This window comes from Canis aureus, chromosome 7 (assembly GCF_053574225.1).
Source record: "Canis aureus isolate CA01 chromosome 7, VMU_Caureus_v.1.0, whole genome shotgun sequence".
Taxonomy (NCBI): Eukaryota; Metazoa; Chordata; class Mammalia; order Carnivora; family Canidae; genus Canis; species Canis aureus.
In genome coordinates this window covers 53244485-53262044 of record NC_135617.1, presented here as the reverse complement: position 1 = coordinate 53262044, position 17560 = coordinate 53244485, and the positions used below count along the sequence as shown (strand labels likewise).

Here is a 17560-nt window from a genome sequence, read left to right as displayed (position 1 = left end):
AATCCAGGAATCTAGCTTACCACTTAAATTCATTACATGAATAAATGAATGAACAAATGAACTGAAAACAAGCTGCTTTGGAAAAATTTCTTCCTACATGATTTTCACTTTGAGGTACCAAAATAGAACATTTTCAACTACACAAAATATAGAATAGTCATGAAAAATATAGATTTAATAAAAAAATTTTAAATTGAGAATTAAGTCTATAAGTGACTCTCTAAGTTTTTATTCTTTTTTTTGTTTTGTTTTTTTGGTTTTTTTTTTTTTTGTTTTGTTTTGGTTTTTAAGTTTTTATTCTTATCTTAAGCATACAGGTTCTGTGATTCAGTGGAAGTCGACTGACATTTGCAATATGTGCCCAAGAAATCAGCCCTTGTCTAGATGTTATCATAATTAGTACTCACCCATAGTCAGTGACTCCCTTTGGCTGAGTTACCAGTAAGGCCCCAATAGTCATATTCAGAACATTCTCTAGTACTCCGGTCTGTTGAGCAGTGATAATCTGGTGAGCCAAATTCTGTAATTTGTTACTTGTTAAATATGAAATCAGTCTAGTGCTCCTTATTGTTGGCAGATCACCAATTTCAATGACTATCACTTTTGAAGCAGTTTCCATAATGGTTGGTGATGGGACCCTATATGAACTCATTTCCGTCATAAGAGGTCTTCGTTGACCGACTCTGTAAGGACTAGCACAAGTCACAGTTGGGCAATTGCGCTTTCTCTTTGCTTTATTGTCAGCAATGGCCTTTAAGGTTGCTTCATTGCCAGGCATCTCATGAATAAACCTGATTTGATCTTGGCTAACCTGCAAGAAGTCAGTTAGTCTTTCAAGGATGATGATTTCCCAGCCTTTTCCTAGAACTGAAAACATCACAGTGAGGGCCAAATGAATAGAGACACCTGAGTGTATTTCAATGGGCTCCTGTCCTTGTAGGACAACATACAAGAGGTTATCCAAGATGCTGAAATAGTTGGAACCAATTGACTCATCTAGCAATGAGGAAGTTGATTGAACCATAATGGGTGGAATGAAACTTTCCCCTATGAAAACACGGGGGTTCTGAAGTTCATGGTAGAATACAGCCAAAAGAAGCTTGGAGGTACTTCTGTTCCCCAATAGAAAAAAACGCAACACTTGGGGAGTCTGATCCACAAAGCAGATCTTGGTGATTTCTCTGGTAGGTAAAATGGAATAGAAAGTAGATGCAGACCCTGAAGTAGAACAGGGAGCATCGGCATTTACACTACTAAAGGTGTCGACAAAACCACGCGTAACAGATACAACTGGATATAACTTCTGCATTGCCCAAGTGGCATCAGCATTGTCAAGAATTAGAATTGCTTGGTCAGACTGTTTGCAGATGTAGCCTTGTATCAGGGCTCGGTATGTACATTTCTGTTCTTCTCTAAATGTACCTATAAAATAAAAGAAAATAAGTAATATACAAACCACAATCTCTCAAAGATGATTTGCAATCTATCATCCTTATTATCATCTGTAACTTCACGAAACATTTATTGAACTCAAGTGTGCTAGATACTGAGTGTGTAAAGAACTCTGGATAAAATATGAAAGGGTACATACATTAAATAACAGCTATGGATAACCTAAGTGTACATGTTACATAATATACATTATTTAAAAGTAATCATGGGGATGCCTGGGTAGCTTAGCAGTTAAGCATCTGCCTTTGGCTCAGGGTATAATCCCAGAGTTCTGGGATCAAATCCTGCATCGGGCTCCCTGCATGGAGCCTGCTTCTCCCTCTGCCTGTGTCTCTGCCTCTCTCTCTCTCTTTGTCTCTCATGAATAAATAAATAAAAATCAAGAGTAATAATGGATATAATAGTTCAGTGAAAAAAAGAGTTGAGTCAAATAATTAAGGAAAAGGAATAATCACTAAGGCCTCCCTAACAGAAAAAGGATAGGGGAGAAGGAGATAATAATATTTAAGTCAATGAAAAAAGAGGTAGATTGAGGGGGCTGGAAGGAATAATTTATGGACGTGTATTTTTAAAAATATTTTATTTATTTATTTGAGAGACAGTGAGCATGAGGGAGGTGAAAGGAGAGTAGAGGAAAGGGAGAAGCAGGCTCCCTGCTGAGCAGGGAGCCCGACATAGGGCTCCATCCCAGGACCCTGGGATCATGACCTGAGCCAAAGGCAGATCCTTAACTGACTGACCATCCAGGTGCCTGTATGGAGGTGTATTAAAATTGAAGAGGTATACTGTGAAAGGGTGTGAAAAAGTTTGGATGTCAGACTATATGATTGTCTTCATTTTCTCTTTTCTCTAAACATGAAGAATTTTTAAAAAATACAAGAAGAGGAAAAGAATAAAGTAGTAATTTGGGGGTATTGATACTAAATAGAGCCCAAGTTGAGGATGATTGGGGCTAATCAAGACGTTTAGAGAAATAGCATTATCCATTAGTCCTACTTAGCCTCAGGATTGGAACCAAAAAATCAAATTACTACATTTGGGCATAATCTAGCCTTCTCCTATTTCCTTCCTTCCATATGATATGATTAGAAATCTATGCCAAAGCTGCCTTTGATATCCATAAAATTAATTACCAACATGTTGCTTCAGGAGTAGGCCACATGGTTTAATTTTGCCTCAATAATAATAGCAACAATAGTCAAAATTATGAAGGAAATTGTAAAATGTTTCCATCTGAATAATAATGAAATCTTAGCATCAAAATTTGTGGATTTAAGGTTCTGCCTTACAAATTTAGAAAACAAGCAAAACAAATCCAGAGTAAATAGAAGAAAGGGAATAATAAATATAACAGCAGAAATCAATGAAATAGAAAAGAAAGAAACAAAGAAGCAAAAATAAAAGTGAACAAAGCTAAATTTGATTCTTGGAAAATATTAATTAATTATTTAACCCACTCACTAGACTGATAAAGATAAAAAGGAAGAGCATAAATCACCAGTTTCAGGGATGAATGGTTATTACTACAGATCCTACAGACAAAGGTTAAGAAACTACTAAAACAAACTTCATGCTAACAAATTCAACAATGTAGATGAAATAGACAAAAAGAAAACAGATACAGAATAAAACAGAAAATTCAAATTGTTCTAACTCTTTAAAGTAATTGAATTCACTAAATTGAATACTAAATTATTAATTTAAGTAGAGATTCAATTATCAAACATAAAAGAAGGGTCACTTTTAACATAATATGTTTTCTCCCTATGGTCATATAATATGGAAACCCTAATGTAAATCAAGAATTATTTTCAAAAACATGGAACCAGTATGAAGGGAATTAATTCCATGATCTTAACAGATATGGAAATTGTGCCCTGAGATTCTGATAAACAGCTCTACTATAGATATATCCTTTTGAAATGAGATATTTAGGGGGCCTTCCTAAAAAAAACAAAACAAAACAAAACAAAAAAAACCACTACTTTCCTTTTCTTTTCTTTTTTTAATTTTAATTTATTTATTTATGATAGTCACACACACAGAGAGAGAGGCAGAGACACAGGCAGAGGGAGAAGCAGGCTCTATGCACCGGGAGCCCAACGTGGGATTCGATCCTGGGTCTCCAGGATCACGCCCTGGGCCAAAGGCAGGCGCCAAACCACTGTGCCACCCAGGGATTCTCTACTTTCCTTTTCTAAACTTTACAGCTCACTCTCCTTCTTTTAACACGTTTTTTTTTTTTTTTCTTTTTTAGCCATGTTGATGTCATGTCAATTATTCATTCACATTCTATCCAGTTTTATAGATGTCTGATTTTGTTCCTCCTGGTTTTGATTCAGGAGATATAACATCTTTTAAAGTGATCTCTACAGATTGCTAAATTTTAGGAACTATCCCTAACTAAACTAATCACTCTCTTATTTGATACAATTCTCAATCATTCTCTGCTACTAACTATAAGTAGTTTGATAAATTACACAGAATTTGTAAGTGTCAGTGCTTCTAAGGGGTTATTTCTCAAGGTGAGGGACTATATCTCCTATTACCACAGGGCTTAACACAATAACTCAAACACAGTAGATGCTTCTTAATATGTATTAGTTGATTGATGTATAATGTCCTTTTCAAAACTCTTATTTTTAAAATAATTTTTAGGGCAGCCCAGGTGGCTCAGCAGTTTAGCACCACCTTCAGCCCAGGGTGTGATCCTCAAGACCCTAGATTGAGTCCCACGTCAGGCTCCCTGCATGGAGCTTGCTTCTCCCTCTGCCTGTGTCTCTGCCTCTCTCTCTGTCTCTCATGAATAAATAAATAAAATCTTTAAAAAAATCTTTAAAAAATAATAATTTTTATCAATTCTTTCCAAGTATCTAGTTATAAGATTATTTTTCTATAGCTTGAATACATTTTAAACCAACATATGACAACAATAACAGAATATACTACAAAAATTTATTATGAGACTCGCCCCCTTTAATATATGACAAAGCTCAATACACTGAGAAATCCATCTATTTCATATGAAACCATAAGATTGAAATTATGGCTGATTATATTTATATGAATTTTCTTATGTTCCTAAAAATATTATTGATTTGTTTGCAAAAGAATTATGTTATGACAAAGCATTTTTTCCTATACTAACTCATTATATAAATACACATGTAGAAAAATGAGTATTTATTTCTATTCCTGATGGCAAGTGCCTTCTAAAGCTAAAATAACAAAAATGGAGGATTTCTAATGTGATTTAAATATTCTTTTACAAAGAATTTTTTTTTTACAATTTATTTTATTTTACAAAGCAAGCTCAGGTATAAGGTGATAGAATAGAAGTCACTGTCAAATTTTTATAACCTGTTGGAATTTTGTAGGAGTTAGATTATGAACCCCAAAAACCAGGCAAGAAATTCAATAAACATTTACTGAATTCCCTGTGCATGTTTAACCTGTCAACAGGAAGATTTTGTTACTATGTCTCTTCTCTCTTCATTGTTAGGAGTGAGTTACCTTTCTGTATTATTAAGCGTTGTGATGTGATAAAGATTAAATGCTAAGCGCATATGGCTACTCAAATATGTAGGAATTATTTGCTTATTTAAACGTAGTTACCTTCCTTATTCAGAGTAGTGCAATGCCAATTACACACATTGTTTCTATTCCTAATGTATTCATTTTTGTGTGTGTTTTGAAGCTCTGTGTGTGAACATCTCACTAAAAGGAACACATGCTTTCTGATGCTGAGACATTTGGTTGGAGACTTACTCCCATGACCTCCACGAAGTCAATAATTAGTATCTCCTAAGTTACATAAAAAAAGTTTCATGAAACATTGGTTATTATAAAATATTATCCCCCATGCCTTCCTTCGTATACCCCCATAAGATGGAAGACAAACACATTTGATCCAACGTAAGTAAATAGAATACTTAAATTACTTCTTTGTTTCAGGTCTTCTTGACAAAATATAAAACAAATGAAATACTTTTCCTCCAAAATCATACACCCTACAATTTTTGCTATTCTAGGAATAGCACTGTAAAAAATCTGTAATAAATAATCTACTAATTATATTTTCAGGCTGTCCAGCTTATGAAAGAGTGTTTTTCTGGCCCACATGTTTAGAACTGTCAAATGTGGAAAATTTCTTATGAAGTTTTCCTCATGTATGAGCTGTAATATTTCAAAAGCTTTTTATAGAATAACTTTTGTGGCACGGTCAATTAAAAAACCTACTTCTCCTCCACCTCTCACTTTCTTCTCATGCCTTAGGATACATTTGTAACACAGGAGACCCAGAGTCTGGCTCCTGTTTATCACAGCATGGGCAAGTTGACATAAATGGCTAGTAAGAACTTTATATAGAAGTGATTTCGAATCACAAAAAAAAGACCTTTTTACACCCATACCAAGTGCATGTCCAGCTCAATTCTCTGTTAGCTAGATCTTAAAAATGCTTGTATCCATTGTTACCCACCCTCTCAGTGCTTATGATGGAGGAGAATTTAGAGCCAGGAGAGTGTTAGCTTAAATTTTCATTAAAATATCTCAAATTTGCAAATTTTACAAAAAAACATAGGGCAAGGGGATCCCTGGGTGGCACAGCGGTTTAGCACCTGCCTTTGGCCCAGGGCGGGATCCTGGAGACCCAGGATCAAATCCCACGTCGGGGTCCCAGTGCATGGAGCCTGCTTCTCCCTCTGCCTATGTCTCTGCCTCTCTCTCTGTGTGTGTGTGACTATCATAAATTAAAAAAAATAATAAAAATAAATTTAAAAAACATAGGGCCATGCATGGGCAGCCCAGGTGGCTCAGCAGTTTAGCGCCGCCTTCTGACCAGGGCGTGATCCTGGAGATCTGGGATTGAGTCCCGTGTTAGGCTCCATGCAGAGCCTCTTCTCCCTCTGCCTGTGTCTCTGCCTCTCTCTGTCTCTGTGTCTCTTATGAATGAATGAATGAATAAATAAATGACCTTAAAAAAAAAAACATAGGGCCATGCAAACTCATTGCTAGCATTCCTTCTGGAATCTTGATAAGGCCACTATCAAGGTGTAAGGTGTAAGCAAAGACCCTGAAACCTCAACTTTACCACCTTCACAGTAAGTCAGCCTGGATTGTAGAGAGCCAATGAGCAAATGCCTTGGATATGCTTAATAAGATATCATGGGAAAACAGGATGACTGGGTTCACTGAGATTAGGTTTCTGCCTGTGACTGAGAAGAAGGGGCAGAGGGTCACAGGTATTAAAGATATTTTCAAAGAACCAATCATATGAAGCATAGCACATCTCAGCTACAAAAGGAGAGAAATGAAGTAAGGGATGTTATATACAAATAATACTTGAAAAAATATAACAACAACCAACATTTATGGAAGACTTTGTCTGTGCCAGGTATTCTCCTAGAGAAGCCTTGAAGATGAGATGAACAGTAAGAGACTGAATATACCAACAGACAATAGCCATACCATACACGAAAACAACTCTGATTCATAGTCAGCAGTGACCAAGCCAAGAAACCGGTTTATTATTAGCACAACCAGTTGAGGAAGGTCACATTTCTATCTGTATCTAGTCCGGGATGACCAAACAGTAACCTCTGAAAAAATCAGCCCCAAATAGCTAGCACCTGATTAATAATTGTCAACTTCCCCCTCTCCAACTGAGGACCAAATGAAGAAAGCCAAACACATGCCTCTAATCAATTGCATAGGATGTCACACTTCTAAGTAGCCCACCTCCAGCTTCCCCATGCCAAAAACAGCACCCAATCAGGATATACCTGAAATCTTTCCTTTTTTCCACCATAAAGCTTTCTCACTCTCTCTGCCTTTGAGCCTCTGCCAAATGCAAGTGATGGTGGCTAACTCGCTTGCTATAGCAAATCTAGGTAAAGAGCCTTTGGCTGTTCTTTTTTTTTTTTTTTTTTTTTTTAAGATGAACTGATTTGGTTAATTTTATTCTTTGGTTGTTCTTATTTGAGTAGTCTTTATTTTCACAGAAGTCAAGGTTTTAGATGAGTTATTTACCTGGAATAAGAGTGATGACAGAGTTAGAATGGACAAGGAAACCATAAACTAGTTTCAGTGGCTTTCAGGGACTGAAAAGCAATGGCTACCATGTCAATATGACACAGGTAGTGAGCCTAATGACATCAGCCACAGAGAAGCAGGGGTTTTTGCTTAAGGGATATGACATAGGGCATGTGAATAACATTGAAATGTGAAGATTTGAGAGTGTGATAATAGGTAGGCTTGAGGCAAAAGGGTTAAAGAACACTATGAAAACAGAAAGCAGTTTGTTGAATCTAATTTCAGAGCTAATTTCACATAGCACCAGGAGCAAGATTTGGAGAAAGAGAGTCAAAGGTTGGTTGACCTCATGAATGATCAGGAAAGACATGTGTATTCTGGAGGTGTAAATAACGTGTGGTGGACTTCTGATGGCGATTGTCGGAAGGCAGGGATGCTAAACAAAATACACTATACCCTTATACTCTCTAATGTGGTGTGGAAGTTGGACACTATCAGAAGGGTTCTATGGATTTCACAGCTTGTCAACTGGGGACTCTAGTTACTGCTTAAATTAGTCTTGTTGGCCAGAAGATGATCATCTCATGGTTGTTTCAACTACTATAAAATGGTTGCTCAGGAAAGTTTCAGGTATAGAAATATCTGACAGCAGGTCCACAGCCTAATGGAAGTGGTATCTGGAAGGGGAACAGGATGGGATAGAGATTAGAATAGTAGAGGAAGATTTACTTCCCTACGAAGATATCCTCAAGCCATCGGATTGGTGATCCTACCGTCCTTCTCTATTTTTTTTTCCTTCCTTCTTTCTTCTTTCCTCCCTTCCTTTTTCCTTCCATAACCCTCTTTACCTAAAACTTCTACATGGCAAGTTTATTATTCCTAGTTCATAGACAAAAAAACTGACTCACAATTTTAACTCATAATTATGTAGTAACAATAATGAGGAGAAAGGGGAAAAGAAAAGCAACATAATCCAAATAACTTCACTTTGGGTTGTATTTAGTTGTAGAGTCAGCTGTGATGAGTAATACTGGCCAAGAAGTACCACAATCATCAGGAGTTCTCTCAACACAGTGAGAGAGAGCAACTTATGGAGAGGTTTTCAGTGATTGGTTATTATTTGTCACATCATATATTTGGTGAGAGTCCATTTGCTTTTTTATATTGCCACTTGGTCTTCTTAATATTTTAGCATACTATCCCAGAACTCTAAACACACAACCACACATTTAACAAAGGCACCAGTCTAAAGATTATCAGCAAGTAACATTGATTATTATTTTATAGCCAAACTTGCAGCCCTGGTGTTCATAAATAAGAAATTTTATTTTTATTCCTCCAGAATTTAGCACTAAGAGACAGCGTGGTTCATCAGTCTCTTTCCATCCACTTTCCTAAGTCATCTCCAGAGCTAATCAATTCTAGTATTTTAATTTTAATGCGAGGCAAAATAAAGCATATGTAAGCAATGCATTAAGGTTCCTGCTAAATGGGCATGGTTCTTAACTGTAGGGGAGAAAACACGGGACTTAAGAGAAGGGTGTGCACACGGCCAGCAGGCATCATCATTTACTGTCCTGGCCACAGCTGGCAGAAGCTCACGGTGACAATCTGGCTTCCCTTCCCAACAGTGTTCCATCTTTTCTTCCTCTGGATTTCTTTCCCTCTTGCTTCTCTCAGTTGGGGAAGGCTTAGTTTTGAGTAATGATTATCTTTCTCACTTGTTTCTGTCTTTTCTTTTCCCACTTCTCCAAATGGCCTTATCTGCCAGTCACAATTTTTGTGGTCTGCAATTCTGATCACTTTTAAATGAAACCCATGCTGGCTTTGGTAATCATAATGTCATTTACAATTTACCACTAAACACGTTTATTCAGTTAGTAGCACACTGGAGAAAGAGAACTCCATATGAACTCACCGTGAAAGGCCTAATCTGATTATTTCCTCATGAAAATCCAGGCAGGGGTGCTTGTAAGAGGGGCTGAGAGGAGAAGAGGAAAAAAAGCAAGGTCTGGCCACAGCTGACTTTCATAATCAATGTGAAGAGATAAGTGACACAGCCTGTCAGGGCCGGCCGCCCAGTCACCCCAGGGCATTCCTCTCAAACAGGCAAGAGTGGACAGGACTTAATAAATGCTGAGTGACCAGTGAGTATTGGCTTGGCATATGCTATTGCATTCAAGATGGACAAGCACAGTGATAAAGTCCAGAAGCTCTTCTCTAAGTGGGGGAAATTAGATTAAGCAGGTTGTATTTGTGTGTGCATGTGTGCACATGAACACTTGGCTTTGTGTATACTTTAACATCCTAGAACGTCCTAGACATACAATATCCTCCATCTTCCTCTCCCTTGACTGGAGACCTCAGACCTAACAACCAAGAAAAAAAGTGAATTAGGTATGTCTGGTGAAGGAGGAGAAAAAAAGAAGGTATGTGTGTGTGTGAGTATGTATGTATACTCAGGTTGCTTCCAGGGTTCTAACAAATATTAACTTTGTGTCAATATTTGTCCTTCCTGTCGTGAAATGAGGATTTTCCACCTCATTTCACATTTGAAAAGAAAATATGCCAAAGGGGTCGTCTTTGCTAGGAAAAAAAATTAAAAGAAAAGGGAAAAAAAGAAACAACCTCTATCCTTTATTTAGAAAAATGGGTCAGAAGGAAAGAGAAAAAAAAGTATTTTTAAAATAAATGTTTTGACTCAAAGGCACATAGAATCCTTCCATCTTCCCCTTTCAACAAAAGGAAAAAATTTATATGTTTAAAATTGAATGAAATACATCAACATTAATGATTTTTTTTCCTCGAGGTTAACATCACCATTTCCCTCAATAATTTTTTTTTAGCCATTTTGTGATAGATTTCCCAATTCATGGTACAGTAAAGTATAGGAGATTTTGACAAAAGCAAAATATATAATCATTCTCTTATTTTCAAGAAATGAAATCATTTACAATTCTTTTCTGTCAAACAACATTTACACCTCATTATTTCTAATTTAACAAATATAAATGGCCACAGATCAAATAAAGTGTAGACAGGTTGAATTGATCCCCATTTATAGATGTTGTTGTAGACCTTCAGGCTATGAAGGGAGACTCCAAAATCTCAAAGCTGTGTTCCTAAATATACAAAGAGAGTAGCTGAAATCTTGGAAAGAAATATGAAGGAAGACATTTTGGTCATACTAAAAATAATAGACAAAAACTATCCACTTTTTTAGAATGAGGAATTCTTGCTAAGAGTTCTGTTTTATCTTTTAAACTTCAGAAATAATGGCTGTGCGTTTTATCTGTAAGGTGAATTGAGAATGATGCTCTTATGCATCATAGATTCAATATGGATGACAGAAAACATAGGCTTGCTTTAGAATTAGAGGTTTGTAAATTCTGTTGAGTGACTACAATATGGTAGTACTAGTAATCATAAAAGAGATAAGATAGATATGTATATATGTACAGTCACATACACAGATGGCATTATAAGATAATGTAATTTGAGAAATTTAAAGTTTATTAAATTGAAAAATTAATGTATTCAAAGTTCAGGACTGGAAGCTTCAAAATTAAGGTATTTTCAGCTTGGCTTTCATAATTCATTGAACAGTGGTGCTTAGGAATGTAGTCTCCTCTGGCATCATTCTTACTGAAAAAGACAGCACTCTTATAGCTGGTGATCGGCGTGGTGCAGTGGCTTCCAATGTGTAGGAGTCCTGAGCGGGCAGAAAAGAGAGGTCCTGGTGTGGAAATAGCAGTACAGGACTGAAGATACTGCACAGAAGAGGAAGGTGCTAGATGAGAAATGCACACCTCTGTAGGCACACAGAATGGGAGATGGACTTCAGGGGCTCTAGATGATAGGATTTGCCACAATTTCATGAGGAATCTCACCAAAGTCCTTGAACTTAGGTCTATTTTTGATGGGAATACATTTCCAACCTAATCTGAAAAAAATGGAAAACTATATAAAACTAACCATTACCTGAAGCAGGATGCCCATATGGCCTTTGGTGAAAGATCTTTCTATCTTTACTAAGATCCCTTGATGAGTATCTCCAAATATTTGGGTCCTTTTAATAGAAATGTTACTTTGAGAGGGAAAAATGATCAGAAAATGAAAGTATGTGATAAAATGACAATGAAGATGAGGGATGAGCATTAGATACATATCAAATAGATCCTTCTTCTGAATCAATCTTTTTTTTGTTTGTTCTTTTTAAATAAACAACACTTATTTTTATAGATAAGTCCATTCAAATCAATTCCAGAAGACTACTTTGTATTTTTTTTACTAAGTTGAAATGTCATCTATATTCTACTTAAAATAAGTGACCTAAAAATACTTTTATATTTTTGTTATTTTGTTGTATTATGATTTGCCCTGCAAACACCAATGGGTATGGTCTCAATTATGACTTTTATTTTTTGACTACTACAGTGAAAACAGCCAAAGCAAATGCAAGTTCAGGAAAAACAGCTTGGTAGGTAAGACATCAATTTTTCTAGCCAGAGAGATTTGCATTGCACTTTCTACCTGCAAGACCAAGGGCAAGTTACTTACCCTCTTTCTGACCCAGTTAACTCATTTGTAAAAGAGACTGAAAATAGCATCCAACCCATAGGCTGATGGATAGGTTTAAATGAAATGATGTATGTTGGAAACAAACGTGCTAATAGACGTAGGTTGCTACAGTAGCCATACTAAAAAAAGTAGTATTCTTTAAGATGCTTCCCACTCTCCTTTTGCCTTTTTTGCTACTACCCTCATCACAAATTAATAACGTTCAGTGCCGTTTAGTCTGAAACAGCACCGGCAAGTGCTGCAAGTATTCATAATGAATAATGTTGAAAGAGAGAGGTTACAGGTGAAGAAAATGCTACAAAGCAGATATACTATCTACGATCTTAGAAAATATGTGCAAGAAAGAAATGTACATGTCTATAAGCAGAATGTCTGTTTTTTTCACCAATCAAAAAATTAATAAAACCCTGCAAAATGCAAGATGGTTTCAACCCTTCCATCTAATCTTAGCTTTTTTCCTTCATTAGTTTGGTAATATTCTCCACCTCACTTCCCCTTTCTCTCTACCCTCTGATTTCCTTTTGCTAGCAACCCTTGCCTGCCATTTTTGACCACAGTGATGTTCAGGGGTTAGATTAAAGTCAGGAGCAGCCAACAGCCTTCGTTACAAATACAATCTGAGCATGCTCTTTCCCCAGAATGATAAACTTATCACCTCTCCAGCCCTCGGTCTGAAGCTGCAGCAGTAATTCTGCTGGATGCCAAAATTAAAATGAATGGGACTGTGCCATGCCCAGCTCTGAGCTGTGGCTGTAATGAGATTTGAATGGGAAGCCCCGGACACAATAAATCTGCGCCATATGTGACCATTTCCTGTGTCAGTTCCTTTCTCATAACCAGTGGAGACTTTTTTTTTCCCTCTCATGACCCCACACCATGACTCTGAAATCTTTCATGGCTGCTTATGGGCCTCAGGCTTTTTACAGCAGTTGTATAAATAAATGAATTTGACAGCAAACATCATAACAGTTAGCAGTAATGTGTGTTCGCCACAAGTGCCTATACTACTCACTGGAGAAATGGCAGAGGAAACAGCTTGTTTTGTTACCTAAACAAAAGTAGTTTCGTTTGACAAGTGGTGAAAGAATTAGTCAAATAAACTTGAAATCCACTAGGACTGTTTTTGCCAACCCTCCCTGCCAGTAAAATGTTCCCAGCTTCTCAGTGCCCATGATTCACAAGAGATAAATTTTCCTCTTTTATTCTGAGATAAAGATCTGGGCTGGGAATACAAAACCTTTGCCTGATATTTTATATTACTCTTCTTCACAAGGCAAGAGTGTCATGTAGGGGAACTCAGGTATGGTAAAGCGTTTCCAAAGGAACTTAGGAAAGAAAGACCAAGGGAGGTAGTTCAGGTAGGAAGGAGGAGAGTTCGTAATAGTGACCCCATCCCACTGATTACCTGTTGAAAGTAAACCAGAGCCTAGGAGGGCTTCCTTTTCTTTCATGTTTCCTTTATTTAAAAAAGGTTGTTGAAAGAAAGGGGGGGGGGGTCATCATTTTCCCTCTATCTCTACAGTCCCAGTAAAATGAAGTAGTCTATTTTGGGGAATTTGTGGTCAATTCTGATAAGTACAAAAAAAAAAAAAAAAAAAAAAGCAAAGATTCTTCTCAGTTACATGGATTCGTTGGTTTAAGTCCTTAAATGTTTTTGCTCCTCTACTGGAATCTCAATAACCACCTCATTATTCCAGCTATGAAAAAAAGATGTTTTTTTTTTTTGTCTTTTGGGTTTTCTAAGAGATTTTATTTATTTATTCATGAGAGACACAGAGAGAGAGAGAGAGGCAGAGACATAGCCAGAGGGCAAAGCAAGCTCCTTGCAGGGAGCCCGATGTGAAACTGGATCCCCTGACCTTGAGATCACGCCCTGTGCCAAAGGCAGACACTCAACCACTGAGCCACCCAGATGTCCCTATGAAAGAAAGACCTTATAGCTTAATAGTTATTCTTATGGACTCTGGTCCAAACTGCCTAGATTCAAATCCTCACTTTGATACTTACTCTCTGTGATTTTAGGCAAGTAACTTAGCTTCACTGTGCCTCAGTTTCCACTTTTGCAAAGTGGGAAGAAAAATGGTATGTCATAAGGTAGCTGTGACAATTAAGTGTGTTTTAAAGGGCTCTGAACATAAATGATAAATGGGGACATTATGCTAAGTGAAATAAGCCAGTTTAAAAAAATAAATACTGCATGATAATACTTCTATGAGGTATTTACAAGACTCAAATTCATAGAAGCAGAGAATAGAACGGTGGTTGCCAGAGGCTGGAGAAGGGGATAAAAGGATCAAAGAGTGGCTAGGACTTAATATGTATTATTGTTGTCATTATTATTATTCCAAACAAAGAAACTTGGAAAATAGTGGTTTAAAACCACTAGAGCTCTTCTCTAGGATAGCTTGATATTGGCAGCTTATCTGGGAAATAAAATTTAAAACCTGAGGGGCACCTGGGTGGTTTAGTGGTTGAGCATCTGCCTTTGGCTTAAATTGTGATCCTCAGGTCCTGGGATTGAGTCCTGTATCAGGCTCCCTGCGGGAGCCTCCTTCTCCCTCTGCTTATGCCTCTGCCCCTCTCTCTGTGTCTCTCATGAGTAAATAAAATAAATAAAATTTAAAACCTGTGGGGGAAAACCATAATAGTACTTTCATTGAAGTCAATTGCAATTAATTATACGATGTAGTACATTGTTAATAAAAATATCATCTGGATTTGAAAATATTTTTTGAGTTGTAGGCTATTTTCACTCTTTCTAAAGTAGTGCTCTTTGTCATGGTCAAGTAACTTTTGCCTCTAGAATCTTCTCATACTCAATAGAAGAATCATTGATTAGGAGAATAAAAGTTGGAGCTATCCCCAACTAACAACAGATCTTAGAGTCTATGTCCCACTCTCTGTTTTTATCTTTTTAAAAGTTATTTATTAAAATGTTTCACTAACATGTTTTGTTTGTGCGATAATATGCAAGAAAGCACCTTAACATTTTAGAAGGTGCAGATTATAATTAATATAACAGAGATAGTTCAACTTATAGAGTCTACTACCTACACAATAAATTCCTAATTTCTGTTTTAACTGAGAAATGCACTTAAATATATATTTCTATATATCTAGTCAACTGTTTCTGTGGAGAAAGTCAGAAATATGAATGACTTGAACTGTGCAAAATTAAATGGACTCTTTCAGTTTTGCTTTTAGAGCAGTACCTAAAAATGGAAAGAAGTATGTCAACCAAAGTTAAGGAACCATTTGGCTTTATAAAACAATGACGAGCCAGGAGCGGGCAAAATAGGGTTGATTGTGATTTGGGGAGGTGAGTTTTGCTAGAAAACCAAATACATAAAGTGACATCATCCTGTGGTAAAATAGACTTAATGGAGACTCCATATATAGTAAAGTAAACAGACAACCCCATCTTATCATTGCTCCAGGTTACAGGCTGCAATGCTACATCTAGGAAATGTCTCCAAAATTGGTCTGTGAGAAAATAACTTTGTGCCCTAGGACCTTCACTGTTGAAGAATGTCATGTAACAAGACATCTTCCTTACTACATCCAAGTCCTTTCCCAAGATCGGCTCCTAGGATGCATATCCTGATTCACTGTTGGAGTTGCAAACGTGAAGATTTTATGCAGCTGATAACCCCAGCTATTTGCACCCCACAGCACCACCAAGGATGAATAAACACAGAGCTGAGCAGTGCTCTTTGTGATTGACTGGCCACTCCTACTGCCTCTTAAATAGAAAATGAACACTGCTACCTTTTAAAGTCTGTTTTGCTGAGTTAAGGAGAAAACTGAGAGGGCAAAGAAATTCTAAAAGAGCAGTAGCTTCATCAAGCATTGTGGAACTATGAAAATAACTGCTCAGCTCTTTCTTCATCATTTTCTGTGTATGTGTGTCAACATCTATACAAGTTAGGCTTGTCACAGGAAGTGACAGGTTTGTACTTCCCTATCCTCCTGTGGTTGAGTAGAATCATTTGTTAGTCATCAATCATTGAGCAGAGGTAACAAGCAACTTTTGGGGGCCATACAATTTAATTGAAAGAGTTGGCAAAACATAGGCCATAGGCTCAAGCCAGCCCACTAGCTACTGTAAATAAAGTTTTATTGAAACTTGGTTACAGGTGTTACTTCTCTGACCTTCAATCCTACTACAGAAATCTTGGCAATTGCTTCAGAAGAAATGAAAGAAGCAGTCAGATTGGTTCACCTTCCCTCCTGTACAGTATTTTCAAACTTCCCAGTCATTAAAAAGAAGACTATTTCTCTTGTTCATACCATGGATTTTTCTCCCAGAAGTGGATATTTTGCCTTGGGGAACAGAAAGGGCAAGGCCCTGCTATATAGGTTGCACCATTACTCAGACTTCTAAAGAGAATATTTAAAATGCAGTTGAGCCACAAGAGAAGCCCATCCTGATATATCTTTTCAGAAACTTTCTAATGTGTGATGATATATGTATAATGATTTGAGTCAGCTGTGCTTATTTAACAGCAATGTCTTAATAAATAGCAACTTTTGTTTGTTTGTTTTTCACTGTGCTCAGTTTTTTAAAAGTACAAAAACAAACATCAGGATTACAGGAAGCTGTTAATGTACGGAACAGAGAGTGCATATGAACCGCCTGGCTATCAAACCCATGACTTAATATCCAACTTCCACATGAGGTCCAGGAGGTTCCATGAGCTCCAGGGGGAGGAGTGCAGTGAGGCCGTGTCCCCTGAGGCCAGGCAGCTCCGACCGGGAGGACCCGGCGATTGCTGCCCAGGTGGCCCACCGAGTCCCCGAGAGCGCCACCACCACCCGCCCCCCGGGGTGGACAGCCTGTTCTGGAGCACCCACACACTCCAGAGAACTAACATGAACATATTTTTAAACCAGTTGAAGTTGATGAAATAAGGAGACCCTGTTAAAGCACGAAGCCCATGTGCTCTCCACAGAGAGCTTCTGCCGCCGGGTGGTGCGATTTCGTGGGGGCCACATGTGGCTCCACGGGGACCTGCAGGAGCAGTCGGCCACTGGGGAACAGTCCACGTGCAATGGTAGACAGATGGGCCCTGTGAATTTGGGCCCATATTCACTTGTTTACCTATTATAAACTAATGTAAACTACTTTTGCACTGTAATAGCAGATTTGAGTAATTGTGACTGAAGCTCTATGGACTTGAAGTTGAAGTTGGAAATATTTACTGTCTGGCCCTTTATAAAAAATGTTTGCCAAAAAAAAAAAAATGTTTGCCAATCCCTGCTCTAAGAGTTCTAAATTTGTCTCTGAAGCAGTGAGCAGCAAAGTACAAGATGGAGGCTTATTTCTCATCCTGGGTCCCCGCCAGAGATAAACAAGAAGAATAAGCAAGGAATAGACCTTTGTTATTTTCAGGTATCAAGATTTGCAAGTTGTGCATTATGACATCCTAACTTAGCCTACTCTGATGGATACAGAATCTTTACTATTCTCATGTGTATCTTTTTCTCTGCACAT

General features: G+C 37.4%; 1 protein-coding gene across 2 annotated transcripts in view; it reads right to left on the bottom strand.

Moving 5' to 3' along the window:
* The window catches only part of PKHD1 (PKHD1 ciliary IPT domain containing fibrocystin/polyductin), a 470542-nt gene that overhangs the window by 46808 nt on the left and 406174 nt on the right, over positions 1 to 17560 (bottom strand). For both annotated transcript variants that reach the window (XM_077903688.1, XM_077903687.1), the window contains one exon: positions 408 to 1422. In XM_077903688.1, coding sequence (XP_077759814.1) covers positions 408 to 1422 — 1015 coding nt within the window. The remainder of the gene's footprint in view (positions 1 to 407; positions 1423 to 17560) is intronic.